The 27919-nt window shown below is 42.7% G+C and overlaps 1 protein-coding gene and 1 non-coding gene across 2 annotated transcripts; both read right to left on the bottom strand.

Moving 5' to 3' along the window:
* Positions 1 to 4907: 4907 nt before the first annotated feature.
* On the bottom strand, positions 4908 to 6253 carry GPR6 (G protein-coupled receptor 6). The gene has a single exon (XM_004372459.3). It carries the CDS (start codon positions 6072 to 6074, stop codon positions 4977 to 4979), a length of 1098 nt encoding a protein of 365 aa, XP_004372516.1. The 5' UTR covers positions 6075 to 6253; the 3' UTR covers positions 4908 to 4976.
* An 18892-nt stretch (positions 6254 to 25145) lies between these two features.
* Positions 25146 to 25249, bottom strand: LOC111819752 (U6 spliceosomal RNA). The gene has a single exon (XR_002823326.1). It is a non-coding gene; the product is annotated as a U6 spliceosomal RNA (small nuclear RNA).
* Between the last annotated feature and the right edge of the window lie 2670 nt (positions 25250 to 27919).

Raw genomic sequence — 27919 nt, 5'->3', positions numbered from 1 at the left:
AGTCTCTGTCAGACCAGTAAGTCTGGTCTTTTTTTTGTGAATTTGAATTTTGTTCTACATTTTTCTCCTGCTCTGTCAAGGACGCATTATTGTGATCCCTGCCAGAGCAGTCGGTGGTGGTAAACGAGCACCATCTAGTTGTTCTGGGCTCAGTCTAGTGGAGGTTGTGGTGGTTGTGGTCCATTAATCCTTTGGATTAATCTTTCCCTTATGTCTTTGGTTTTCTTCATTCTTCTTTCCTCCAGCCAGGATGGGACCAGTAGATGTGCCTCAGATGGCCACTCACAGACTTTTAAGACCCCAGATGCTACTCATCATAGTTGGATATAGGACATTTTCTTTATAAACTATGTTATGCCAGTTGAGCTGAATGTCCCCTGAGACCACGGTCCCCAGCCCTCAGCCCAGTAGTTCGGTCCCTCAGGGCCTTTGAATGTGTGTGTGAAGCTTCTATGACTTTGCCCTGGTCAAACTGTGCTGACTTTCCCACTAAGTTTGTCTTTTTGAGGCAGGCTGTACTGCTGATGTGCTCAAGCCTAGAAATTAAAGGGTAGTCAAGGGAGCAATTGTTTATGAAGGTGAACCTCTGCATAGACAGTAGATTGAAGAATACAAGGGCTAAAGCCGAGAGACCACATAGGAGGCAACTATAATAATTCACACAAGAGATGATGATGGTGGTGGAGGTGGTGAGAATTGATTAGATTCTGGGTATATTTTGAAATTAAAGGCGACAGGCTAACACAATGGATGTGAGGTATGAGAGAGAGAAGGGTGAAGGATGATTCCAAGGTTTCTGCCTTGAACAACTAGAAAGATGGCATTGCAATTAACTGAAATGGTAAAGAAGGGAGGGTAGGTCTGGTGGAAAAGATCAGTGGACCAACTTTCAACGTGTTAAGTTCGAGATGCTCATTAGATAGTAAAGTGGATAGGCAGTTGAATGTTTGAGTCTTACCTTTCTCAGAGATTGCGCGCTTCAAGCAACTAGCACAGGGTCTTGCAATAGGAGACTCTTAGTTAATATTCGCTAAGGCAAATGCATATGGGACATTCCTCCACGGAAATGTCTCAAGAACTACCCATAGCTTTATATCCTCACATCCTTAGGTTGGTTAATGTCAAGCCTATGAGACAACTCTGTAAGCCAAGGATATTAACAACTTGATCCTTTAGTGCTTTCTTGTTCTTGGCTCTTCCAAACATTTTGATTAGGATTGGGACTGATGTTAAATATTAATACCAAGTGGACTGAAGTCAGATCCCATGGTCTGTATCTTATTATTCTAGTGTGAAACTGTCTTCATTTGCTGATTGCAAGAAATTTTTCTTAGTAATTATAAAATGTATAGTAATATTGACTTTTTGTTCCATCTCTGAAATTACATTTTTTCCTTACCACATGTTTGGGATTTCAGTCCCCCTGAATTCTTTCTGGATGCTAGTAAGTCCCGAAACAGAGTCTGGTGATGCTGAATAGTCTATGAAGGTTAGTTCTTTAGAATATTTTAATTTGATAAATAAACAATAATACTGACCTTCCAGGCTCTAATTTTACAGACACTATAAAAGCACATGTTTATAAAACATAGTGTGTTTTATAGTGTTGAAAAGGTCACGGTTCTGCTGCGGACTTTTAGAGAATAGATTGCTCATGTATTTTCTCTTGTACCTTCTATAGTCTACAGTCGAGCTTTTTTCCCCATCACTCTCTGAAACTTCTTTTGTCAAGTTCACCAGTGATCTTTACATTACATAATCTGTAGTCATTTTAAAATCCCCATTTTACTTATTCTCTCAGCAACATTTGACCCATTTGACTGCTTCTTCCTTAAACACTTTTTTCTCCTTTGTTTTGCATCACTGTGTTCTTTTGGTTTCCTCCCATCTCACTGGCCATGTCTTCTCTGCCTCATTAGCTTGAACCTCCTTTTCTTTTTGATTTCTAAATACTGTAGTTGCCTGCAGCTCAGTCCTTGGCCCTCTTCTCTGTCTACATGTACTCCCTAGGGGACTCCATCCAGCCCCAGGCTGTAAATACTACTTTTAAATACTAGCCCTATTTAGATCTCCCTCCTGAACTCCAGACTTTTTTAGCTAACCTCTCTGTGCCACTATTTCTTCATCCATAAAATGAGGATATTAATAATACCTATCTCATAGCATTGGTGTTGAATATTCTCTTTGCACGTCCAGATCCACTCTTTATCCTTCTCCCTTCTGCTCAGTGCCCAGGGAGGCTGACCTGCATGGATTGCATCAAAGGGTTATTTTGCTCCCTGGTTTTTCTGATTAGGTTCAGTTAAGGGAAGTCGCCATCAAGAGATGGGATAGGAGAGGAGAAGGTGTTTCAATTACTTATTCTCCCAGCTTCCTTCCTGTCAAGTCGTGAGTTGGCAGTAGCTGCCTTCCTGTACTAAAGGCCATGGGTCATGTTGGGCAGCCAACACTTACAGCCCTGTCTCCTGATTCCTGTAATTGTTCCGTCCCGTTTCCTTCTGGCAGCCCTGCTGGTGCTAGCTCTGGGGGGCTTCACCATCCCTTGGTTGGTTTTCCTTAACTGTGCTCACGCCTTTATAAATAGTACCTTCATTAAACTCTCTTCAATCATCTGATCTGAGTGTGCTATTTGTTTCCTCCTGGGACTTGACTGATCCAAAATTGTGATGGTGGTATTGGTAAATTGCTTAGAACAGTGTCTGGCACAGAGTAAGCTCCCTAGAAGTTTTTGTTAAATAAATAAATGAATAAACTGACCTGTCTATTTAGGTGTCTAAAACTAATTTTTTTATTCCCTACTCCTCTCAGTGTACCACCTCCTTCTCCCAAGTCTTTCCCTACTCATTAAAGGCCCCTGCACTCACCATTTTTGCTCAAGGCAAAAGCATTAGAGTCATTCTGAACTTCTTTCGCTCATACCCTTCATCCAATTTTCCTTCAACATATTTTTGGAACCCAGCAATTTCTCACCTCTGCCGCTGCCACTATACTCCAAGACACTGTCATTTCTTATGGGGATTATGGTTATATATCTCTATCTCCCGCTCCCTCGTTTACCCCCCACCCCGTGACTATTCTCCATAGAATATCCAGAGTGATTTTTCAGAAACATAAGTCAGATCATGTCATTTCCATATCACTCAGAGTAGAGCCTAAGTTCTTAAAGTAGCCTATAAAGCAACACATGATCTGGCCCCAGCTCTCTCTTCAACTTCCTTTCATACCCCTCTTCCCCTTGCTCATTCTGTTCTAGCCATATTGACCTTCTCACTGTTCTTGAACATGCCAGCCACACTCCTACCTCAAAGCCTGTGCAATTGCTGCTCTCTCTGCCTGGGAAGCTCTTCTCCCAGATACTCATATTGCACCCTCACTTCATTGATATTGCTTCCTAAGTGTTGCCTCCTCTGAGAGACCTTCCCTGGTCATCCTAACCAAAGGAGCACCCACCACTGATTGCCATCCCCTCACCCTGCTTTATTTTCCTTCAACATGACATCATATATTTGTTTATTTGCTTGCAGTGCATCTCCCACACTAGAGTGTAACTCCATGAGTACAGAGACTTTTTGCCTATTTTGTTCACTTCTGTATCTCCAGCCTTAGAAGAGTGACTAACATTTAGTAGGCATTCAATACATATTTGTGGAATGTGTAAATTAATTTGCTCGTGGATATTTTCCTAAGGCCTAAGAGCAGTAACTACTTGTACTTGCGTGTATAGTTCTTCACAGGTGCTCAGAGCACATCCACATACTTTATCTTCACATCATCCTGTAAGGAAGGGAGGAGAGGAGTCATTTAACTATGACTCATATAATACAATATACATAATAACCCATTGGTTGCCTTTGGTAATGTTTAATTCTTGAGAATCTTAATGCCCTGTAGTTTGAAGATGAACATGCCTCCAGAGAGGCTGCTAGCCTTGCTTCATCTACCTCATGATCACAATCTACATTGGAATTCCGTCTTGGAAGAATTTATTCATTTTGTAAGGGTGAGCATTTTGCGATAAGACCTGGCCACCAACGATCTACTAAATTAATATGAATTCTCAACAATTAAAATTATTTCCAGACTGAAAAACTACAACTGAAAGTTATGGTTTCAAGATTCACAAGTGCACAAGTGGTGCTATGAAGCCCTGGTTTCAGACTTTCTCTGGAGCTTGTCTTCCAAAGTCAGTTACCCAGGGAGTAGATTCATTTGCAGTAATAACACTAACGTGCAATTAGTGTCTGTTAATACGGTCACACAAACACATTAGTCTTTTCCTACCCCCTAAGCGTGATCTGGATTAGATATTTCAATGAAAATTTGTGAAAATGTACAAATATATATAATTTTTACATTAATGTTTTCTCAGGAGGGAGATGATACACAGTACACCTTTAAGGTAAATGAAACTAATAATGCAGAGTCAGTCACATACCAAAAATTATGGTTTTATAATGTGTTTATTTGTGTACAAAATATGTAATTTATTGATGCATGTGCAGCAAAATATTCTATCACATACAATAAAAATACACCTTTTATTCCTTTTCCCCCGCCCTTGAAAATGGCAATACTGTTTTGGCAGTTCAGCAGCTAAAAATAAAGTGCTATAATTAAGCAGTATTGGAATGTGTTCACTTGACAAATGTGATGTACAATTTGAGTATACAACCACATCTTTGTTACTTTTACAGAACAGGAAGCTCCACATCCTGAACACCTCCAGAAGATACAAATATTTGTATATATATGTACACATGTATACACTGTATATGTAAAGTGCCAACAAGCCTCCTTGTCCTTGTGAGTTTGATGCGTTTATTTAGCTTTCTAATTTGATTGTTTTTCAGTTGCAGTCTTTCTTTCCAAACTCAAATTCACACTATGGGATCTCGAATTCATCAGCAGGCACTGAGAACCTCACCAAAGGCTAGCCTGTTGAGAGTGTGGTGTTGGCGAGAGCGCGGAGGGAGCCTTCAGACCTCACTAGGGGACCTGGAGCGGAAGGGCACTTTGGACTGGGAACAGCCACAAAACAGGAGCCACAGGGCGCGCTGGATCTCCTGGTTGCGGAAGGCATAGATGATGGGGTTGATCATGGAGTTGTAGGTGGCTGGCAGCAGGGTGGCGTAGGTGTAGACGGCCGGGTCCTCGCGGCTGCCCACCACGCAGTAGATGGCAAAGGGCAGCCAGCTGGCGCCGAAAGTCCCCAGCACCACCGCCAGCGTACCGACGCCCTTCCTGGTGGCTGCGAGGTGCGGCGGTGCCAGGCAGTGCTGCTGCAGCGCGATCTGATGAGCGTGTCGCCAGACCACCTGGCAGATGCGCACGTACAGGTGCAGCATGATGCCGAAGACCGCGAAGAAAGCGGCAGAGAGCAGCGCCACGTGGCTGCGCGTCAGCGGGCGCACCACGCTACAGGTGGCTTGCTCTGCCAGGCAGTTCCAGCCCAACACGGGCATCAGGCCGAGGCCTAGGGACACAGTCCAGGTGGCGGCAAGCAGGAGGTGCACGCCCAACAGGGTCCGGCGCGAGTAGTAGGTGAGCGCGTTGTAGACGGACAGATAGCGGTCCACCGTGATGGCTAGCAGGCTGCTGACCGAGGCGGCGAAGGACGCCACGAGGAATCCCACCATGAGCAAGCTCACCGTCTCTGAGGGTACCAGGTATTGGAACACGAAGTGCAGGATGAGGCCGCAGCCGGCCAGGAGGTCTGCGGTGGCCAGGCTGCCCACCAGCACGAACATGGGCGTGCGCAGCGCCGGGGTAGATGCGATGAGAGCCACCACCAGCGCATTCTCGCCCGCTATCACCGTCCCCGACACGCACAGCAGCACGTCCCACGGGTTCACGGCAGACCGCAGCAGCCCCTGCGGCCCCGAGGGCAGCTGCGACGACAAGTCCAGCGATGTGTTAGCCCCACCGCCGCCTCCCAGCGCCACAGCCGCTGCAGGGGGGCCCCATTTGCCGGTGTCCGACGCCCCTGCCGCCGTGGCTGCCGCCGCTGCAGCTGCTCCTTCGGCCACCACCGCCACTACTTGGGACTCGTTGAGCGAGGAGGCGCTCGCGTTCATCGCGGCTGGGTGCTATACCCTGCATGGAGAGGCAGACACCCGTCATGTGTGCGGTTCCAGGCGCCAGAGAACTTCCCCGTGCGCAGGTGCCCCGCTCAAATTGCCAGTCCCACCCAGCACTCAGCATTCAGGAGCAGAGCGGGGAAGCAGGGACTAAGTGCGAGCCAAAAAGAAATAAATACCTGTTGAGTGAGTGAGTGAGTGAAATGCACACAAGTCCCCCTCACGGACATCTGAGTTTTTGCCCAGATATACACACGAGTAACATGCACTCACATGCACACAGATCAATCCCGTAAGTGTGCTTGTAAATGCACACACACCCATATACACCGAAAGAGGAGTGTCAGCTTAGGCGAGTCCTGCCAGGGCTCGGGCCAGCACCTTAGGGACGTTCTCCAGGGCTGGGCGGCGGACTCGCTGTCCGTGGTGCTGAAAGCGGTGTTTCTGAGATTGTGGAGAGGAGCGGACCCCGCAGCCCGCAGAGACTCCTGAGCCGGGAGTAGAGGGTGGTGTATTTTGGAATATGATGGTGGTGTGGAGTAAAGTGTGGCTCCCTTTCTCCGGCTTTGGGAAGGAACTGTCCCCTGGTTATTCTTCATCCCTTCTCCTTCCCACACCCTCAAAGATACTCCCGGGAGCCCGGCCGCTCACCTGGGGAGTCAGGGCTTCAAGAAGTCGCTGGTCATGGGCACCGTGGCGGGGCGCCGGGCTGCGCTTCCCGTGCGGACCGAGCGGTTGCCTGCAGTAGGTGGCCGCGGCCGGGGCGGAGCAGAGCTCGGGGCGCCTGTCGCTGTGCCAGCGCCGCCGCGAGTGAGAAACACAGTCGCGGAAAAGGCGGCTGCGAGCTGAGCGCCCGCCGGAGATTGACAGTCACAGCGCGGTGACGTCAGGCTCCCGGCTCCCGGCTCCCGGCTCCCGGGTGCGAGATGGGCACTTACCCTCTTCGCCCGCCCATCCTAGCCCCCGTCTCCCCTCCCCCCAGAGGAGTCTTCGAAGGCTCGTGGAGGGAGGAGAAGCTGCCTCCGGTTCAGAATCTCCAGGAAAAGGAGGGAGGAGAGAAGAAGGAGAGGGAGAAAGCGAGTGAGGCAGACCCCGAGGCCAGGCAAGGAGGGAGAGCTGGGAGGGAAAGGGTGAGGGATGAGCGGCACTGGCAGCAAAGTCTAGGGTCAAAGACCGGTGAGGGGGGCAGATCGAACTGTGGTGGGACAGAAATGAGCTGTGAATGTTCCCTAAAAGCACATACTTGGGGGAAAATGTACTTCTTTTAAGGGTGTTTATGGCACGTGCAGGAGTCCCTAGGTGGTGCAAACGGTTAAGCGCTTGACTACTAACAGAAAGGTTGGCGTTTGGAACCCACCCAGAGGCGAGATGGAAGACAGGCCTAACGATCTGTTTCTGAAAGGTCACAGCCTTGACAATCCTATGGAGCAGTTCTACTCTGCACACGTGGGATTGCCAAGAGTCTGAAGCCTCTCAAGGGCTACTAACAACAACAACATGGACATGTGTCAGTTTGGAGGTGCCAGGGGAGAAATAGGAAATTGTGGGGAGCAGAGACAGATAACTAAAGAAGGGACATCTGGAACATCTGAGGAAACGATCTCTTCATTTAGAGGTTACCTGTGCAATTCCTTTCTCTCCCTCCACCCCGCCTCTCTTCCACTATCTTTCTTCAGCTCTACACAGCAGGTTTCACGCTCCTCTCCTAGACCAATGTTTCCTGATTTCAGTAGCTGATAGCGCCCTTGGAACTTGCTCTTTAATTGAAGACCAGGTCTGTGTCTTGTTAGAAAAGAAGAAGACGGCAAAATGTGATTTACTTTCCGGGCAACAGACTTTGCCCTGTTAATTAGTACCCTATAAAACAAATTACAGGACCAAAATAGTAATAACTCAGCTGCACCAGACTTCAGTAGGCAGTAGTTTTATTTTCAGCCAAGATAAAGCATCCTTTTGGTTTGAAGGTGTCTTGTTTTGTCAGTAAAATACAAGTATTCAACTTTTTTTTTTTTTTTTGGATTAGCCAGAATTTCCAATAGCTGTACTTGGGCAAGAACTAAATAGTTACTCCATCTAAGGCTCTAAAATAGTTGGTTTTCTGGGACCACATGCTCTGGGAAAACTGAAAATTGACGTTTATTAGTCCTTCTTCCATGTTTCCCTGTGCACCCTTTACCTAGCTTCACTTTACCTCAAGCCACAGGAGCTCCAAAAGGAAAAACAGACTCAGACTGTACAAAGGTTGAGGGTATTTTTTCACCCTGGTCAGTTTCCTCTAAATCTGGCCCTTGAATCCAGACTACTCCTGCCAAAATGTAGCTGAACTTCACTGTAGGAAAGAATGGCAGAGGACAGTTCAATTCTTTGCTTCAATAGTCAATGTTGGACCATAAAAAGAGCTTACACACAATTTCTCCATTTGGGAAGTTTATAAAACTCACACATCACCATTTTCATGAGTCCCAAACTTGGCTAATGTTCTAAGTTTCTGAAAAGAGCCATTTTGAGTTTTAGTACAAGATTGTCATCTAAGAGCCAAGAATATTATTTCAGAGCTGTCAAGAGAACTGTCAAACCACTGTAATAACAAATTAACTGCAAATTTTCAAAATGATCAGATAAAGGCCCAAGGACAGAATTCTCTTTAATGTCTAAATATGTTACATTTTTTAATTGTGGTAAAAAAATATATAGCCCAACATTTGTTAATTCAACATTTTTTACATGTACAATTCAGTGACATTGATTACATTAATCATAATGTGCAACCATCACCCATATCCGTTGCCAAATTTTCCATCATTAACAGATATTCAGTGCTTCCTAAATGACTCCCCCTTAAATATGTTACATTTTTACCACAATGTCTATATACAATGCACTATGATGCAGTACAGCAGAAGGTATGCAATTGAAATTGAACACACCACAGAATTTCCATTTGGACATTCCCAGGCTTTCACCATTGCCAAGAATAGACTTCTCAGTGGTTTCAGGAAAAAGAGAACACACTAAGAATCATGTACATAGATGCTGGTTGAGGGTTTGCATATGGTCTTTAGGACATGCTAGTCTGTGGTTACCTCTCTCAGATACTAGACTAGATCCTGAGAGTAGACAAGGCACATTCTTTCAAGTCCCTTCTTATCTCCCCCATGACCACCAGTCACCTGAGAGACAGAAGATGGGAAAGAAGAAAGTTGGGTGGTTCATGAAGTTCACTAGATGTATTTCTTTGCCTGCTCTGCCCACAGCTCCTTCCCAACTACCTGTTCTGCCAGTTATACTGTAAAATATTCAGCCTGTGAGCCACATGACATTTCCACTCTCAGACTGGATTATGGGAAGAGGTGTGACCTAAGGCTAGATAAGACCAGCCATTCTCTGCTGGACCAGAGACCAAATTTCTGCTTTTGAAAATTTGAACTAAGAGACTTTGTGACTATAGTCAATCATTACTGTAGGCTCTGAAAATGACAAATTATGGTAGGATAAGGCTAGAGAACTCATATGCACCTTGTGTAAAATGAGTAATCAGAGGAAGTCAGTTGTAATGGATGAATCAGGTGTGCAGAGAGGGAAAGAGACAAAGGAGATCAAATGACTGAGAGATGGAGGAAGTGACCTCAGTCCCTGGATGTCCGGTTCCTGGCTCTGGAAATCAAGATCCCTTGGATGCTTTGAGATTTCTCCTTGTGTCCTTGTTTCTCTTTCTATTCTTAAACTAACTTGAGTAGGAATCTGTTCTGTGTATCTCTGATTGAAACACACAACATCTACCGGTTTGTCTGGTCCTGGTTATGTTTTGTAACCTGCAAAGTTTGGTTTCTGGCTAGTAGTCACAGGTTAAACTCATTAGTGCCAATCCTGTGGCACATTCATCATATCTTCTGGTGCCTTTGTTCTTTATATTCCAGCATTACCCCATCATGACCATGAGGAAGTGTGCTTGTCTGGGGTTATGCCCAGAATTCACAACCTCTCAACCTCAACTCTTAGGCTCCCTTTGGTATCTCTTGCCCATCTCAGCCTAACCCACTTGTTCTCAACCCTGGATGCACATTAGAAATACCTAGAAAGCTTTAAAAAAAAAAAACTGTCCGTGACTGAGTCCTCACCTGGAGACTCTAATTCATTTGGTCTGGAGTGAGGCCCAGGGACTGGTATTTTCTAGACCCTAATGAGCTTCCAGAGTTGAGAACATTCATCTAAGCCATCATGTAATACCACTGTCAGTTTAGTGTGCAGTAAAATTCTGAAATAATGGATTGGAGTTTGGAATAGTTGCAATAAAGAAATTTTAGCAACAATCCAGCTTCAAGTCACTCAGTATAATTTCAGATTTAAGGTACTAACCAGGCTTCCTCTGCAGGCCTTTAATTTTCCACACTCACCCAAAATCTCCTTCTGGCCCAAGAAGAAGGCTGATGCTTGGTTCTCTGTTGGCCCGGATGAGCTCGGTGGCTCCGTCATGCCACTCTAAGTTTGGGCTCAGGTCCAGGTTGCCCAGGGCCCTCTATTCTACTATAGATCTCAAGATACTTCAACATCTACCTCCTTTCTCTGTTCTAAGTTCATGGCCTCTTCCCAGGTGTGGCCCTTCCTGGCCCAGATCTTTGCAAGTTAATTCTCTTTTACAAAATCAGAGCTGTAGTTAGCTAAGATGTCTAGACTCCTATAAAAGTAGATTAGAAAGACCCATACTGGCAATTCTGGCCTCTGTCTCCAGACATCTACAGGGACACACTCACACTGTCTCTACTTGGTTCATAAAGACAAGTGGTACAGTTTTCTACTGGGAAGTATGAGTCTATCTCCTGGTACACAGGTACTTGTGCTGACAGCTCAGAAGAGAGCAGGTGCTTGGTGAAATATATGAAGCTGTTTATTAAGAAAGACTGTTGTCTTTTAAGAGGCAGGAATCACAAAGGGCCACCGAACATCGTACATTGTTTGTCTAGATCCAGGGTGTCCGATGGAGTATAACCTTTTTGGGACACACGTGGAAGTAGATGAATGATACTCAAAATGTGTACCTTTTTCTGCTTACACATATCCCTGGGGTTGCTTCTCACCCTCAGGCATCACCTTGTCATAATGTCCAAGGTGACCTACTTCCTCAGCATTTCTAAAACACACCAGGAATGTTCCTACCCTACGTCAGGTGAGCAGTCTCCACTCCAAAGGGTTGTTATCCTGGGAGGTCAGCATCACTTGATGTTCCTATCAAATTCAGATAAAAAGCAGTATTATCACTATGTGTCTGCAGGATGCAGAACACTGTGCAGGGCAGTTGAGATTTTTTATTTAATTCATTGGTGGGAACATTTTTCCCATGAGAAACAAATCAGGAAAAATAATAGTGTTTGAAGACATATGTCTTTTTCATAAAGAGTGAAAATAATTTGATTGAGTTTCATGAGAAATGTGTAGTCTTACAATTAGATTACCTACTTTACTGAATATAAGAATGTTAATGAAAATGTTAGCTCTACTTGACATACTTGGAAAGTAACACAGAGGCAGTCTTCTAGTCCTTCATACCCTACATTTTCAAAGTGCTTTGAAGCTCACAAAGTGGGTTTAAACTCATTATCTAGTTTTGTTCTTTGAAACAATTATGTTGAGTTTGGGGTTATATCTCTGCTGATGGGGCAACTGAGGTCCAGAGAGGTGAAATGAGTTGTCCAAGGGCTCAGAAGGCATCATCAGGAGACCTGAGCCTGGGGTAGGTTCATTTTTATTCAGCGCCATATCTACCAAGGGCTGCTTGTGTCCTGGGGCTATGGTAAGTTTTGGGGCCACAGGGAAGAACAGGATACTCCTCTCACTTTTCTGGCCTGGCCCTCATTCCCCTTGGTTGCAAGTTTGCCTTCTTCTCTACCTGGGCCATATGGGCAGTTGAAGCCTGATGAGCCATACAAGGAGTAACAGCACTGTCATCATCATCTCTGGCCTCCAGGCCATTGGACACTGTGTTCCTGTGTCTGCGTGCTGGGGCAAATTCTTCCTCCTCTCACAGTCCTTGGCCTCTGCTCCCTTAGCAGTCTCTGAAGGGCAAGTGAACAGGGGCCTGGATATGAGTGATTCTAAAAAGGTTCCTGCCCACATCTGGCATACAGGCTCCCTACCTCTACCTTACCCCAGTATTTCTGCTTTGTATGAGAAGAAACCAAAAAACAAAACAAAACAAAACAAACCCAGGGAGCTGAGTTGATTTCAACTCATAGCAACCTTACAGGACAGAGTAGAATTTCCTTATAGGGTTTCCAAGGCTGTAAACATTTTATGGAAGCAGACTGCCACATTCTTCTCCCTTGGGTTCAAACAGCTGACCTTTCAGTTAGCAGCCAAGTGCTTAACCACTGCGCCACCAGGGCTCCATGTGAGAAGAAAGGCTGCCCTTAAACTAGATAGCAAAGTTAGACCAGTCATGGACTACTCATCACTTGTGTAATTAGACAAATTCATCATGTACAAGATATCAATTATCTCACAGGAAAGCAGACAAACATCAATTAAATGTGTGGAAAGGTATGTAGACTCAAAGATTCAAAGAGGCTCTACTTTGAATAGACGGACCCAAAATGATGGAGGATGAATTTTATAACTTCAGCATTTTACAGATGATCTTTTTCTGTTTTGTAGGCTGCTTTTAAATGTATTGTTAAAGACTTAAAGAGAATTTTGAAAGAAAAATATTCATACATATTCCCAACAGCTAGCTAACCAAGAGTTTTGTTTGTTTGTTTGTTTGTTTTAATTTCTTTAGATTGTAAACCTCTTGAGAGGATGGAACATTTCTAGCTAATCTTTCCATCAGTACAATCTGGCACAGAGTAGGTGCCCAACAAATGTCTATTGAATGACTATTTCCTGAATTTATCTACATGCAGGTATATTTTATGTAGGTATATTGCATGGTGTATACAGTGTACAATTAAAGTTTTCGCTTAGTAATAAAGGGTACATTATTAATATTTTTCTATATTGTAGTATAATTACTTTTTCACACTTTTATCATTCATTCATTCAATAAACATTTATTGAGAATCTAATATGTGGTAGACATTGTGCTAGAAAATAAAGATGCCAAAAAATGTCCCTGTCCTCCGAGAGAAGTAAAAAGATTCTAAAAGAACAGTGTGATACATGTTATAAAAGAGATAATCACAGGGGTAATGGGAGCACTCAGGAGTGTACTGTCACTCAGCCTTGAGGAGTCAAGGAAGGCCTCTCAGAGGAGGTGACACCCAAGCTGAAGGATGAATAACAGTCATCTAGGTAAGGAAGACATAGAAGGATGTTCCAGGCAGAAGGAATGGTATATGCAAAGGCATGAAAACAAGGGAGCCTGCTACATGTAACTGGGACTATGGGTAGTTAATTATGGCTGGAATGCAAGACAAAAGGGCATGAGCAGAGATACACCAGGAAAGTGGACCAACTCATGGAGGGCTTCCTATGCCATGGCAGGATAAATCCTGACAGATTTTCTTAAGCAGAGGTGGTTGACATAATCAGACGTGGGTTCCTCTAACAGCTTATGAAGGCCCCACCAACAAGTGTGTGGAGAATGGATTAGAGAAGGTAAGACTGGAGTCAGGCAAGCCGGTTAGGAGGCTGTTGCTGAGATCTACACAAGAGATTATGAAGGCTTACCAGAAGTTAGTGACGGTGGGAATTGGAGAAGTGAATGGATCCTTCAGATATTCGGACATTATATTATTTAAGGCAAAGCAAGTGGCTGTAAAGGATAGATCTGCAAATTTTGGTGTATAACACACTACAGGATTGTTTCTTACTGATGTGAAGTTCAAGACAGGTCTTCTGACTGGGAGGAAGCCTTTCACATGGTCAGTCCAGGGACCCAGTACTTTCCATCTTGTAGTTCTTCCCTCCTCTAGGGCCTCAGAGTTTTGGGCATCCACCATTTCAGCATTTCACCATTCTGGTGGCTGGGGAATAAGCATGGGGAAATCCATGTAGAGTATTTTATGGAACATATCTGGAAGTAGGAGATAGATACAGATAAAGAAAGAGAGAAGGTATCAAGGATAAGTTCCAGTTTTTAGACATGGACAGAAGTGGAGTTGGGGAGTGACAAACTGTTTAATGCAGTTCTGAATATATTGAGTTTGAGGTAGGAGAGTCAGGTGCAGATCTGCAGTAGGACGTTGAATAGAAGAGTTGGTCTGAAGCTCAGCAGAGAGGTCTAGACTGGAAAAGTAGATTAGGATATCATCATCAGATAATAATGACAATAATAAAATAATAATAATGGCTACCATTTATCAAACGTATACCATTTACTAGGCACCCTATGAGGTGGGTCCTATTATTATCCCCATTTTACAGAAGAGAAAATTGAGGTTTAAGGAAGTGAAATAGCTTTACCACATGGTTAAAAAACGAGAGAGTCAGAATTCAAACCCCATTTGTCTTACTCCAGTTAAAGAGAGGACCCAGTGAGGGTCCCTTTTGGGAGTTGTCTTTATAGGATGGGTGGAGAAAGAGGTAGCCTCAGAGGAAGCTCAGATGAGTAGTTACAGAGGCAGAACATATCACAGAAACCCAGCCTTGGTCAGAGAGGAGGGAAATCAAAATGAGTTTCTAAAGAGGGGAGAGTCAGATTATACCCTGTGAGGTCAGAGGTCAAATAAGGTAAAGTCAAGGAAGGAAAACTGTTCACTGAAGTTAGCAATTAGGAGTTGATCGGTGACGTTGGTGGCAGCCAGAATCAAGCGAATGAGGGTCAAGAAAGGTGAGTATAGACATCTCTAAGAAGTTTGGCTCGAAGGGGAAGAGAGCAATAAATAGGACAGTAGCTTGGTAGAGATGTAGGTTCAAGGGAGAGCTTTTCCTTAAAAATGGAAGACACTTGAAGCAGAAAGAGATAGCTGAGAGGGTAAAGTTGATTTCAGAGAATGTGGCTATTTAAGAGAGTGAGATGCTAGGAAACAAAGACAGAGAGGGTCTGGAAAACAAGCAGAAAGAAGAATGAGGAGTATAGATGGGGGGTGGGCGCCACGTGAATTTAAGTGGGAAGCCAGGAAATCAAGGGATTGCTTTCTTGATGAGCTCTAATTCCTTGTGAAAATTGAGGATAAGAACACCAGATAATAATGAAATGGTAAATGGGAGGGTCTTCACAATTAGCATTTTGATAGCTGCACAATATTACATCAAAGACATGAAGAAACATTAAATGCATTGTTGGACATTTACATTGTTTATATGTTTGCTACAAAAATTGCTTTCATGCATATAATTATTTTTATTTTGTTTGATTATGTTTACATGAACATTGTCAGCCAAAGGGTAGAAACATTTGCATGGCCTTGAAATGCAGTGCCAGGTTGCTTTTCAAAATGATTGTAATAATTTACAACGCCAAAGGCATTATACCAGTCTCTCTGCAGCTTTTATAGCACTGGGTTTTATTATTTCAAAATTCTCTTTCAATTCAGTGGGTATCACATGGTACCTCATTAAAAATTTGAATTATATTTATTTGATTATCACTAAGGTTGAACATTTTTCTTTTTCTTATTGTTTTATGATTTCATTGTCCTCTTATTTGTATTATCCTTGATTTCTATATGTTAGGACTTAATGCTGTTTTTATATATCTGGTGAAATCTATTGTAGATATTAATACTTTACATGTTAAATTTGAGGCAAATTTCCCCTATTTCTCTCTTTTTTTAACTTTAGTTTTGATTGTCCAGGAGTATTGCATTTTTATAAAGCTGATTTTAAAGAGAATAGATACCGTGACTCCTACAGTGGAGTTTTTCTGTTATGTTTGAGAAGAGTTGTTCTGACTCATGGAGACCTCGTGTGTGCAGAGTAGAATGGCTCCATAGGGTTTTCTTGGTTGTAATCTTAGCAGAAGCAGATCACCAGGTCTTTTCTTCTGTGGTACTGCTGGGTGCATTCAAACTGCCCACCTTTAAATTAGCAGCTGAGTACAAACCATTTGTGCCACCTAGGGACCTTTAGAGAAGAGAGAAAGAGCAGAATCTTCTGGAAAGACCAAAAGTTCTGGGAGAGGGAGCTGGTTCCCGAGGCAGACCACAGTCTCTGCCCGAGTATCAAAGGCCAACTGTCTGGCAAAGGCCTGTGTGATGTCGCTGAGGAGGACACTGGCACACGAGGACTCCAACGCCTTTAGGCAGGTGTGGAGTCCGTCACCCTCAAGTCTGGCACAGAGGCCCCTGGGGAGTTTGAGGATTAGAACCTTAGCTGCAAGGGATGCCAATAAGCTCTGGGCAATGGGACTGTCAGAAGTTCCCAGCGGAAGCAAGGTACAGACCAGCCCTGAATGAGTGGCATCCAGTTGGAACATAACCTGCTGCAAGTCTGGGCCAAGAAGAGGCCCTGAACAGAGGGAAATAATCACGCGGGAAGGGGATAGGGAGAGGAAAGTCACATTTACTTAGTCCCCCGCTATCTTAGTTACCTAGTGCTGCCCTAACAGAAATACCACAAGTGAGTGGTTTTAAAGCACAGAAATTTATTTTCTCACAGTTATGGAGGCTAAACATCCAAATCAGGGTCTCGGCCATGTTGGTTCATTCTAGCAGCCCCTCTCCTAGTTTCTAGTGTCTGCCAGTGATCCTTGGTGTTCCTTTTCTTGTCGTCTATCTTCCCCGTGTGTGTGACTCTGTGTCTATTATGGGTCTTTTTATAACTCAGAAGTTATTAGGTTTAGGATCCACCCTACATTGGTATAGCCTCATTCAAATAGTAAAAGAAAACCCCCTATTTCCAAATAGGGTCATATTTACAGGTACAGGGGTTAGGATTTCAACACATATTTTGGAGGGGTGCAATTCAATCCACTCTTGCATGGGCCAGGCACAGTGCAAGGTACTTATCATACATGATCTCATTTAACCCTCCAACACCACTGTGGGACAGTTTTTATTATTTCCATTTAATACGTGAGGAAACAGATGTCCAAAGGGCCAATTAACATTCTATATTACATAGATCATAAGAGACAGAGTACTTTGGATTCCCAAAGCCTCACTTCCTCGAGAAAAAAAAAAAAAGTCTCAAGTCTGGAAAGGGGACTTGTGGTGTCGTTGGCTTTGGTACAGTGTGCAGGCTGGGAAAGGGGAGTCAGTTGGGAGTCAGTGAGAAGATCATGGAAGTGCTAAAAGTCAAGCAGAGGAGCTTGGGTTTGGTGCAGGATGAAACAGAGTCCTCTCACTAGGCAGCGAGTTGACAATGAGTTGATGCTTTAGGAAGACAACGAGGCAACGATGAGCAGAATGCAGGATGTTTTTCTGTGACACTCTTGTGGGCACCGAGTAAATTAAAAAAAAAACCCCAAACTCGTTGCCGTCGAGTTGATTCCCACTCATAGGGACCCTATAGGACAGGGTAGAACTGCCCCCCCATAGGGTCTCCAAGGAGTGCCTGGTTGATTCGAACTGCCAACCGTTTGGTTAGCAGCCATAGCTCTCAACTACTACACCACCAGGGTTTCCGAGTAAATAAAGCAGGTCTGTTAAATGAGAGCAAACAGGAACTAATATTTCTGAGTTGCTGCTAAGGTAAGTCACAGCTCTGGATGCTTATCTGAAATATAATCCCCTGATCTTTAGAGGAGGATTCTAAAACCTAGGAGAGGTTGCTAAGGGAATAAAGCCCTTAAGTATCATAAACAGCAGAATCCATAAAATAATTTTCCCCAAATATCATAAGCTCAGTTCTTCAGCCAGCAACGCTTGAGAGCTTGGCTGGAGATGAGGAGGAAGCCAGTGTGGATTTGCTCTTCTCCCCATTCCAGACTCCCTTCCATGTACACACAGGTGAGCCCCACCCAGGGTCCACTCCTTACACCTGCATTCTTAGGGGTGTCTACATGGCTCATATGTGTCTTGAGCTAGGGATCCCACCTTCCTGTGGACTCTCAACTGCTCCCAGCTTTTTGCTTGATGTGGAATTACATCCCTACCCTGCCCCCAAACCAATTGATGCATCAGCCAAGAATTATTGATTCAAGTGCTCTGTGTAACATGCTTATTTTACTAGATGAAGGTGAATTAGATTTTTCTTGTGAACCTTTAAGAAAAAGTGATGGACTCAGTTTTGTGAAAGAAATTATAAATACATATGTATTATGAATATACTACATATCAAAATGTTAACAGTGATTACCTCTGGGTGAAGGCTATTTTTATTCTTTTATTCTTTTAAGGGGTATGGTAGAAACCAACAGCTATATCCCAACATTTATTCACCCTTTATTCTGTACTAATGGAGCCCCCAATTTTAGCTGGGCAAGTGGCTACCTAGAATAAATACCATTATTTTTAGGCCTCCCTTATAGCTAGATGTGGTCATGTATTTCAGTTCTGATCAGTGAGATGTAAGTGGGTGTGTTGTATGGCACCTCCAGAAAGTGTCCTTGAATGCAAGGGGTATGCGTTTCTTCTGTTCTTTCCTCCTTGCTTGTTGGACTGTGAACATGATGGCTAGAGCAGCCACCTTGGGCCCTGAAATTGAAGCCATACGCTGAAGATGTTGGAGCAATAAGAGGTCATAGAGCCACCATACCAGCCTGAAAAACTTACACGTATAAGATAGAGAACTCTTTCTCCTCTTGTACCTTGTTTAAGTCACTACTATTTTGAGTTTTCTGGAACTTGACAGCCGAAACAAATCTTAGGTAATACATATGTATGTTTTTTAAACCTATGAAATACATAGGGGTATACTGACAATTCAAGTCCAAGATTCTCTGCTCAAGCATATCAAGTGAAATTCCTGTATATGGAACGATTTTTCTACTGCAACATTTTTCATTGAAGCCACTTGTCCCAAGTTTAACTCAATCTGCTCTCATACTCCATTTAAACAAATTGCATCAAATCAGCACTTAACATCATGTTCACATTCTTATAGAAAGGACACTGTGTCCTATCCCTAGTCCACGGACTGTCTCGATTTTAACTCAAAGGGCTTCACAAACTGTAATGGGTAAAAGGTATTGATTGTGGCTTCACTGTGGTGATTTTGGTGTATTTGTGATTGCCTTCTAGATTACTGAAGACACTGTAAGTTGAGGCAAAGCCAAAGCTGAGATGATCTAGACAACCCTTTTCTCTGCCCTAGTGAGATGCTTCTATCCGTGTATTGAGACTGGGGCCTGTGATGACCAAGAAAAAAGACTGTGTGTGTGTGTGTAGGTTGCAGCTGTGTGGTGCACACGTTTTACATAAGTGTGTTGCTCATATGCCACATGGTGTCGGCATGTGGTGGTGCGTGCCTGTTCATGAGGTGTGGGTGTTCCTGTGTGTTTTGTAGACCTGTGTTTGTTGAGCCTGTGTGTGTATGGGGTGTGGAGATGTGGGGATGTGTGTTGTGTACCTGTCCTCAGGAGCCTCACAGGTGGGCATGCATGCATATTATGTAGATGTGTGTTTGTGGCTCACATGTGCACGTGTGTAGTGGGGCAGTTTTGTAACGGTGACAGAGGAGACACCCTGTGTTTTCGAGTCCTAGAGAAGGTTGCAGTTGATTTAAAATCCATGCTAGAATCAGTCTTATGGAAGAACCCCCACCCTTACCACTCTCCCTCACACATTTCTAGAACACAGGCTTCCCTATTCGTTCTTAATAATAATGCAATACTTACATTACTTTTGGTTATCTAAACTGTAGGTGAGTGCCAGCAATATAATTCTAAATTGGCTTCAACTCAGCTGGTACTTTCTCTGTTCCAAATGACTAAAAGTCATCTTTCCTTTTTTAAGTTAATTTTTTTCCAGGCATTTGCTTACATTCTGAGAGGAAAATTAGCCTCAAACATAAGGAATACTTAAAATAATATAATAGAGTATCCGATGAGGAAAAACAGATGTCAAGGAAACAGCGTTGACATTTCTTTCAACTATTCTCGCACATTTGGTGTGAAGATATTTTTCAACATCCCAAACATCACCATTATATTCCCACAAAGAATCCATCATCTTTTGCTCATTGGTTACTTACTACACTGGTTGTCCCTCATGAGCAAATCTGGGTTAACAGGAACCCGCTAGAAGGAAAACAAAAAACGAATAACAAAACCCACTTCTGTGGGAGCATTTACAGGTTGCATCTCTACATATGGAGAGATCGCTGACTCCACAGGATTGAATTGTCCTTCTGAAGTTTCTCTCACAGAACACGAGCTGCCTATGGCCTTGGAGGTCCCTAAAGAGGAACTGCCCCTGACTGCCCCTCCACACTTTCCATGCTGTACTGGGGCCAGGTCGCCCCTAGGTGGTGCTGTCAGGACTTGCAGGAAGGTGCACTTGCCTCACTTTGAGGTGAAGAGGAAGTGGAGATGGACAGGCACTCTGAGAGAGAAAACTGCTAAGGCCCGAAGTCCCTCCTGGCTGGTTTTGGCCATATCTGAGAAAGTGCCGGGGCTGTAAACATGGGATCACTAGCATGGCCGTTATGCATATAGCCAAATAGGTTATTACCCACATTTTAAACTGAGGTTTAAGTCCCTTACCTATGGTTATGCAGGTTGTTAGTGTTCGTGTAGGGGTTTGAAGCCAGGCAATTTTGTTCTGGAACCCTACTATTAACCACTGCTCCCCGCCGGACACGGCAGCAGGACCGCGCAGGAGCCAGGTGGAGATGGGTTTTACAGAGGCACAGACTTGACACCTGTTCTGAGAGGCTTAGCTTGTGACTGAGCTTGGCCAAGGGCCCAGCATCTTGGCGTAGTGTTGTTGTTCTTATTAGAAATAATCTCATGAAGTGATGAAAGTTCTCTCTTTTTTGAAAACCAGAGAAAGTTTTAAAAATGTTGACTTGTGGTGTAGGGAGAAACAAGGTCCTCCAGAGGTGGTTTCTCTCACATCTCACGGGTAATAAGAGAATTCATTAGGACATCCTATTGGCAGGGACCTGTCTATGGAAAATAGCACCTAGGGCAATTAGTGTTAAATTGCTGAATGATCTCTCCCAGATGGTGATGGAAAGAGTGATGGCCAATAGAAATTGCTCTTATTTCATTGGGTATATACCTAGGAGTGGGGTTGCTGGGGCATATGGTATTTCTGTTTCTAGCATTTTGAGGAAATGCCATACTGTTTTCCAAAGTGCTTGTACCATTTCACATTCCCATCAGAAATGAATAAGAGTTCCAGTCTTCCCACAACCACTCAAACATTTGTTATTTTCTTTTTTTTTTTTTTTAAATTAGTACCAGTAATGTCAGGGTGAGATGGTATCTCATTGTAGTTTTGATTTGCATTTCTCTAATGGCTAATGACCATGAGCATTTCTTCATGTGTTAGTTAGCCATCTGAATGTCTTCTTTGATGAAGTATCTGTTCATATCCTTGGTCCATTTTTTAATTGAATTGTTTGTCTTTTTGTTGTTGAAGAGTTAAAGTTTTCTATAGATTTTAGAGTTTAGACCCTTGTTGGATATGTCATAGCCAAAAAAATTTTCCCAGTCTGTAGGTTCTGTTTTTATTCTTTTGGAGAAGTCTTTTGATAAGCATAAAAGTTTAATTTTTAGGAGGTCCCATTTATCTAGTTCTTCTAATCTTGTGCATTTTTAGTTATGTTTGATATTCTGTTTATTTCATATATTAGGGCCCCTATTGTTGTCCCTGGAGCTCTGGTGACATAATGGTTAAGAGCTTGGCTGCTAACCAAAAGGATGGCAGTTCAAATCCACCAGCTGCTCCTTGGAAACCCTATGGGGCAGTTCTACTCTGTCCTGTAGGGTCACTGTGAGTCAGAATTGACTCAGTGGCAACGGGTTGGATGGTTTGAGATTTGTCTCTATTTTTTCTTTCATGATCTTTATAGTTTTAGGTTTTATATTTAGGTCTTTGATCCATTTTGAGTTAGTTTTTGTGTATGGTGTGAGGTATGGGTCATGTTTCTTTTTTCTTTTTTTTTTTTATGGATGAACACCCAGTTTTGCCGGCACCATTTATGAAAGAGACTGTCTTTTCCCCGTTAAATGGACTTTGACCCTTTGTCAAAGATCAGCTGCCTGAAGGTGGATGGATTTACATCTGGGTTCTCAAATTCCATTCCATTGGTCTATGTGTCTGTCATTGTACCAGTACCAGGCCATTTTGATTATCTTGGCTGTATAGTAGGTTCTAAGATCAGATAGCGTGAGGCTTCCTACTTTGTTCTTCTTCTTCAATAATGCTTTACTTATCCGGGTCTCTTTCCTTTCCATATAAAGCTGGTGATTGGTTTTTCCATCTCGTTAAAGAATGCTGTTGGAATTTGGATTGAAATTGCATTATATCTGTAGATAGTACTGACATTTTCACAGTGCTGAGTCTTCCTATCCATGAGCATGGTCACTTGCTGCGGCCATTTTGTCCTGCTTCGTTATGTGATTGGATATTGTCTGTTGTCACTGAGGCTTCAAGATGTTATTATATATATCTATTTATTGTGTGTTTGTTTTCTCTATTCTGAGTTTTTGCTTTGTTTTGTTTTGATGTATTGGAGTAGCCTGGACTTGTGTGCTACTCTGGTCTCTAATCCGGCCACATTGAAGCTCTCACATCCTGTATCCATGTGGGTGGAGCAGCAACTGAGTGTGTGAGTGTGGCCCTGTCTGCTGGTCTTGAGTAGCTACTGAGGATGTAGGTGACATTTGTGGTGACGTGGTGTATCTGTCCAACTGGTCACCTGGCCTTGACTGCAGGGGGCATTTTCCCTCATCACTGGGTTGGGTGGTGTGCATGCACTCTGCCAATTACTGGATGGTCAGGTTCAAGGGCTCCCTGATTGTCAGTCACCGAGGGGGTGGTACAGAAACTCTCACCAATGGTCCTGGGCAGGCAGGACTGCGTGGGGGTGTTCAGAGTGGACATAATCCTCTGGTTGCAGATGGGATAACATGGATGACAAGACAGCAACTATGTTGCCTGTCCATGAGCGCCTGGTTGGAGGGCGAGCCCCTGTATGCTACAGCACGACGTGCAGGAGGTTGTGCAGCTGGTCCTCGGGACCCTGGTGCAGGTGGTTTGTCTCAATATGGCTACAGTATGCAGGTTTGGCTAGTAAGGCACTGGCTGGGGTGACTGGAGTGAGTAGGAAGTGCCGCAGGTCCTTGATCCCCCATTGTGAGTGATTGAGCAAAGGGGCAGGTGTCTCCAGACTGTGGGAAACTGTCTTAGGAGGTGGGGCAGTGGCGAGTGCTGCTGGACCACAATCACGTACAGGGAGGGAAGATGGGCAAGGAGGGTGAGGGTGCCCCAAAGGCCCGTGTGTCTCCAGCATGGGTGCTGGGGTGGGTGCAGTGAGTGGGGTGTATGCATTTGACCTTCACCACCAGGTGGGAGGCACTCCTGCCTGGCTCTGGTCGTGAGTGCAGAGTCATTGCTGCTTGGCTGCACCAGGTGATGGGGATTTCAACTGGGAACACTGCTTGCTTTGTCTCATTCTGGCTGCGCAGTGCAGGCTCAGCTAGCAGAGCACCAGCAATCCGTAATTCTCTCTATCTGTTGTTTTTGTATTATCTCTCCTTCCGCTTGGTGCTCATTCCAATTCTTCATCCTTATCTTTGATGCTTAGGGTTCCTAGGCTGTCATCTATATTTGATTCACTTGTTTTTTTCAGGTCTTCCTTGTAAGAGGGATGTTATGAAGCCTCGGACTACTCCACCATCTTGGACTGCCTCCTTTCTGTAGCTTTGATGTGCATCTCTCTAATGGCTAATGATCACAAGCATCTTTTCATGTGTTTGTTGGCCACTTGAATGTCCTCTTTGGTGAAGTGTCTGTTTGTGTCTTTTGCCCGTTTTTTAATCGGATTGTTGTCTCTTTGTTGGTGGGTTATTGAAGTTTTCTATATATTTTAGAGATTAGACCCTTATCATATATATTTTTCACAAATATTTTTTCCTAATCTGTAGGTTCTTTTTTTATTCTTTTGATAAAGTCTTTTGATGAGCATAAGTATTTGATTTTTAGGAAGTCCCAGTTATCTAATTTGTCATCAGTTGCTCATGTATTTGAAGTTGTGTTTGGTATTCTATTACTGAAAAAAAAATTAGGTCCCATAGTTTTGTCCCTATATTATCTTCCAGGAATATTATAGTTTTAGCTTTAACTTTTAGGTCTTCAATACATTTTGAGTTAGTTTTTGTGAATGATGTTAGGTATGGATCTTGTTTCATTTTTCTGCAAATGGATATCCGGTTTTGCCAGCGCCCTTCATTAAAGAGACTGTTTCTTCCCCATTGAATGGATTTTGACTCTGTTGAAAATCAGCTGCCCATAGATGGATAGACTTACTTTTGGATTCTCAATTCTATTCCATTGGTCTGTGTATCTATCATTGAACCAGTACCAGGCTGTTTTGATTATTGCGGCTGTGTAGTATGTTTTTAGATCAGGAAGTGTGAGGCCTCCTACTTTGCCTCTTTTCAATATTCCTTTCGCTATTCAGAGCCTCCTTCCTTTCTGTATAAAGTTGGTGATATGTTTTTCCATTTCACTAAAGAATATTGTTGGAATTTGGATTGGGATTGCATTATATCTACAGATCGCTTTAGGTAGTAGGTACTGACATTTTCACAATGTTGAGTCTTCCAGTCTGTGAACATGGAATGTTTTTCCATTTATGTAGGTCTCTTTTAGTTTCTTGCAGTAGTATTTTATAGTTTTCATTGTATAGGTCTTTTATATCCCTAGTTAGGTTTATTTCTAAATATCTTATCCTTTTGGTGGCTATTGTAAATGATATTATTTTCTTGATTTCCTTTTTGGAGTTCTCCTTGTTAGTGTAAAGGAACCAAACTGATTTTTGTGTGTTGAACTTGTATCCTGCCACTTTGCTGAATCCTTCTATTAGATCCAGTTGCTTTTTTTTTTTTTTTTTTAATTTGTCTTCAGGTGAAGGCTTACAGAACAAATAGTTTCTCATGAAACAGTAGTACACATGTTGTTTTATGACATTGGTTAACAACCCCACAACATATTAACCCTCTAAATTCTCAACTTTTTTTTTTTTTTTTGGTGAAAATGCACAGAGCCAAAGATACACCATTTCAAAAATTTCTACATAAAAAATATGGAACGCTTCACGAATTTTCGTGTCATCCTTGCGCAGGGGCCATACTAATCTCTGTATTGTTCCAGTTTTAGTATATGTGCTGCCAAAGCAAGCACTCCAGTTGCTTTCTTGTGGAATTTCTGAGATTTTCTATGTATAGGATCATGCCATCTGTGAATAGAGATAGTTTTACTTCTTCCTTACTAATTTGGATACTGTTTATTTCTCTTTCTTGTCTTATTACTCTGGTTGGAACTTCCAGTACAATATCGAATAAGAGTGGTGATAAAGGGCATCCTTGTCTTGTTTCCCTTCTCAAGGGGAAGGCTCTCAGTCTTTCTCCATTGAGAATAATGTTGGCTGTTCGCTTTGCATATATGCCCTTAATTATGATGAGGCATTTCCCTTCTATTTCTATTTGCTGAGAGTTTTTATCAAGAAAGGGTGTTGGATTTTATCAAATGCCTTTTCTGCATCAATTGAGATGATTGTGTGATTCTTTTCCTTTGTTTTACTTATGTGGTGAATTATATTAATTATTTTCTAATGTCGAACTACCCTTGCATTCCTGATGTGAATCCTGCCTGATCATGATGTATGATTTTTTTTATATGCTTTTGAATTCTGTTGACTAGAATTTTGTTGAGAATTTTTGCGTCTATATTTATGAGGGATATTGGTCTGTAGTTTTCCTTTTTTGTAGTGTCTTTACTTGGCTTTGGTAACAGGATAATGACAGCTTCATAGAATGAGTTGGGGAGTATTCCTTCCTTTTCTATGTTTTGGAAGTGTTTGAGTAGAATTGGTGTCAGCTTTTCTCTGGATGTTTGGTCAAATTCCCCAATGAAGCCATCTGAGCTGGGGCTTTATTTCATTGGGAGTTTTTTGATAATATCTTTCATCTCTTCTTCTGTTATGGGTCTGTTTAGATTTTATACCTCTACTTGTGTTAGTTTAGGTTGGTAGTGTGCTTCTAGAAATTTGTCCATTTCTTGTAGGTTTTCAAATTTGTGGGAGTACAATTTTTCATAGTATTATGTTACGATCTTCTTTACCTCAGTTAGATCTGTTGTAATAGCTCCCATTTCATTGCTTATTTTGGCTATTCGCATTTTCTCATTTTTTTCCTTTGTCAGTATGGCCAGTCTTTTATTGATCCTTTCAAAGAACCAACTTCTAGTTTTGTTGATTGATTCTATCTATTGTTTTTGTTTTCCATTTCACTTATCTCTGCTCTAATCTTTATTATTTCCTTTCTTCTGGTAGCTTTGGTCTTCTTTTGCTCTTTATTTTCTATTTGTTCAAGTTGTCAGATTAAGTTATTGATTTTACACCTTCCTTTTTTTTTAATGTATGCATTTGTTGCTATAAATTTCCCTCTGAGCACTGCATTTGCTGTGTCCCATAGGTTTTGATAGGTTGTGTTTTCATTCTCATTTGATTCTAAGTATTTTTTTTATTTCATTTTTTATTTCTTCTGTGACTCAATAGTTTTTTTAGTAATGTGTTATTTAGTTTCCATATTGTCTTACACTGGGTTCTCCAGAGAAGCAAAACCAATGAAGCATCTATATATACACAGAGAGAGATTTATATCAAAGAAATGGCTCATGCAGTTGTAGAGGCTGGGAAGTCCCAAGTCCATGGGTCAGGCTGGAAGCATCTCATCACATAGCTGCAGGGGCTGGCAAACCCAAGATCAACAAGTCAGACAACAGGCCTCTGGCTCACAGGCTGCAGAGGTTGACAAATCCCAAGACTGGCAAGTAACCTGGAAAGTCACTGGCTCACAGACTGTGGAGGCCGATGAATCCCAAGATCAGCAGGTAAGCTGCTAGCTCAAGTCCCAAGAACCAGAGGTCAGATGAACAGGAGCCAGCTGCAGGATCCAGAGCAAGCAAAAGCCCCCGAGCCTTGTCAGAATGTTCACCTATATTGGATGCAGGCCACACCCCTAAGGAAACTCCTTTTCAATTGATTGGCTACTTACAGTAGCTCCCATCATGGAGGTGATCACATTATATCAGATCTTATCATGGAGGTGATTAAATCATTACACAACAGCCAAACTACATCATAACTGCCAAACCACTTAGAATCCTGACCCAGCCAAGCTGACATACAACCTTAACCATCACACATGTATTTTATTTATTTTCCTTGTTCTTTCTGTTATTGATTTCTAGTTTCACACCGTTACTGTCAGAGAAGATGCTTTGTATAATTTCAATCTTTTTGAATTTATTGAGGCTTGTTTTATAGCCTAATATATGGTCTATTCTGGAGACTGTTCCATGTGTGTTAGAGAAGAATGTGTATTATTCTGCTGTTGGGTGGTATGTTCTATATATGTCTGTAAGGTCCAATTGGTTAATAGTGTTATTTAGGTCTTCTGTATCTTTGTTGATTTTTTTTATAGTTGTTCTGTCCATCGTCGAATTTGGTGTGTTAAAATCTCTTACTATTATTGTGGATCTGTCTATTTCTCTATTCAATTCTGTTAGGTTTTGATTTATAAATTTTGGAGCTCTGGCACTGTGTGTATGAATATTTATAATTGTTATGTCTTCTTGGAGAATTGACCCTTTAATCATTATATAGTGTCCTTCTTTGTTTCTTATAATGGTTTTTGTCTTAAAGTCTATCTTGTCAGATATTAATATTATTGCTCCTACTCTCTTTTGATTACTGTTTGCTTGGTGTATTTTTTTCCATCCTTTGATGTTTAACCTGTTTATGGCTTTGTTTCTAAGGTGTGTCTCTTATAGACAGCATATTGATGGGTC

Source organism: Trichechus manatus, unplaced genomic scaffold (genome assembly GCF_000243295.1).
Source record: "Trichechus manatus latirostris isolate Lorelei unplaced genomic scaffold, TriManLat1.0 scaffold00017, whole genome shotgun sequence".
NCBI classification, from domain to species: domain Eukaryota; kingdom Metazoa; phylum Chordata; class Mammalia; order Sirenia; family Trichechidae; genus Trichechus; species Trichechus manatus.
Note: the sequence above shows the minus strand (reverse complement) of the source record. Positions and strands in the feature narration are given on the sequence as shown.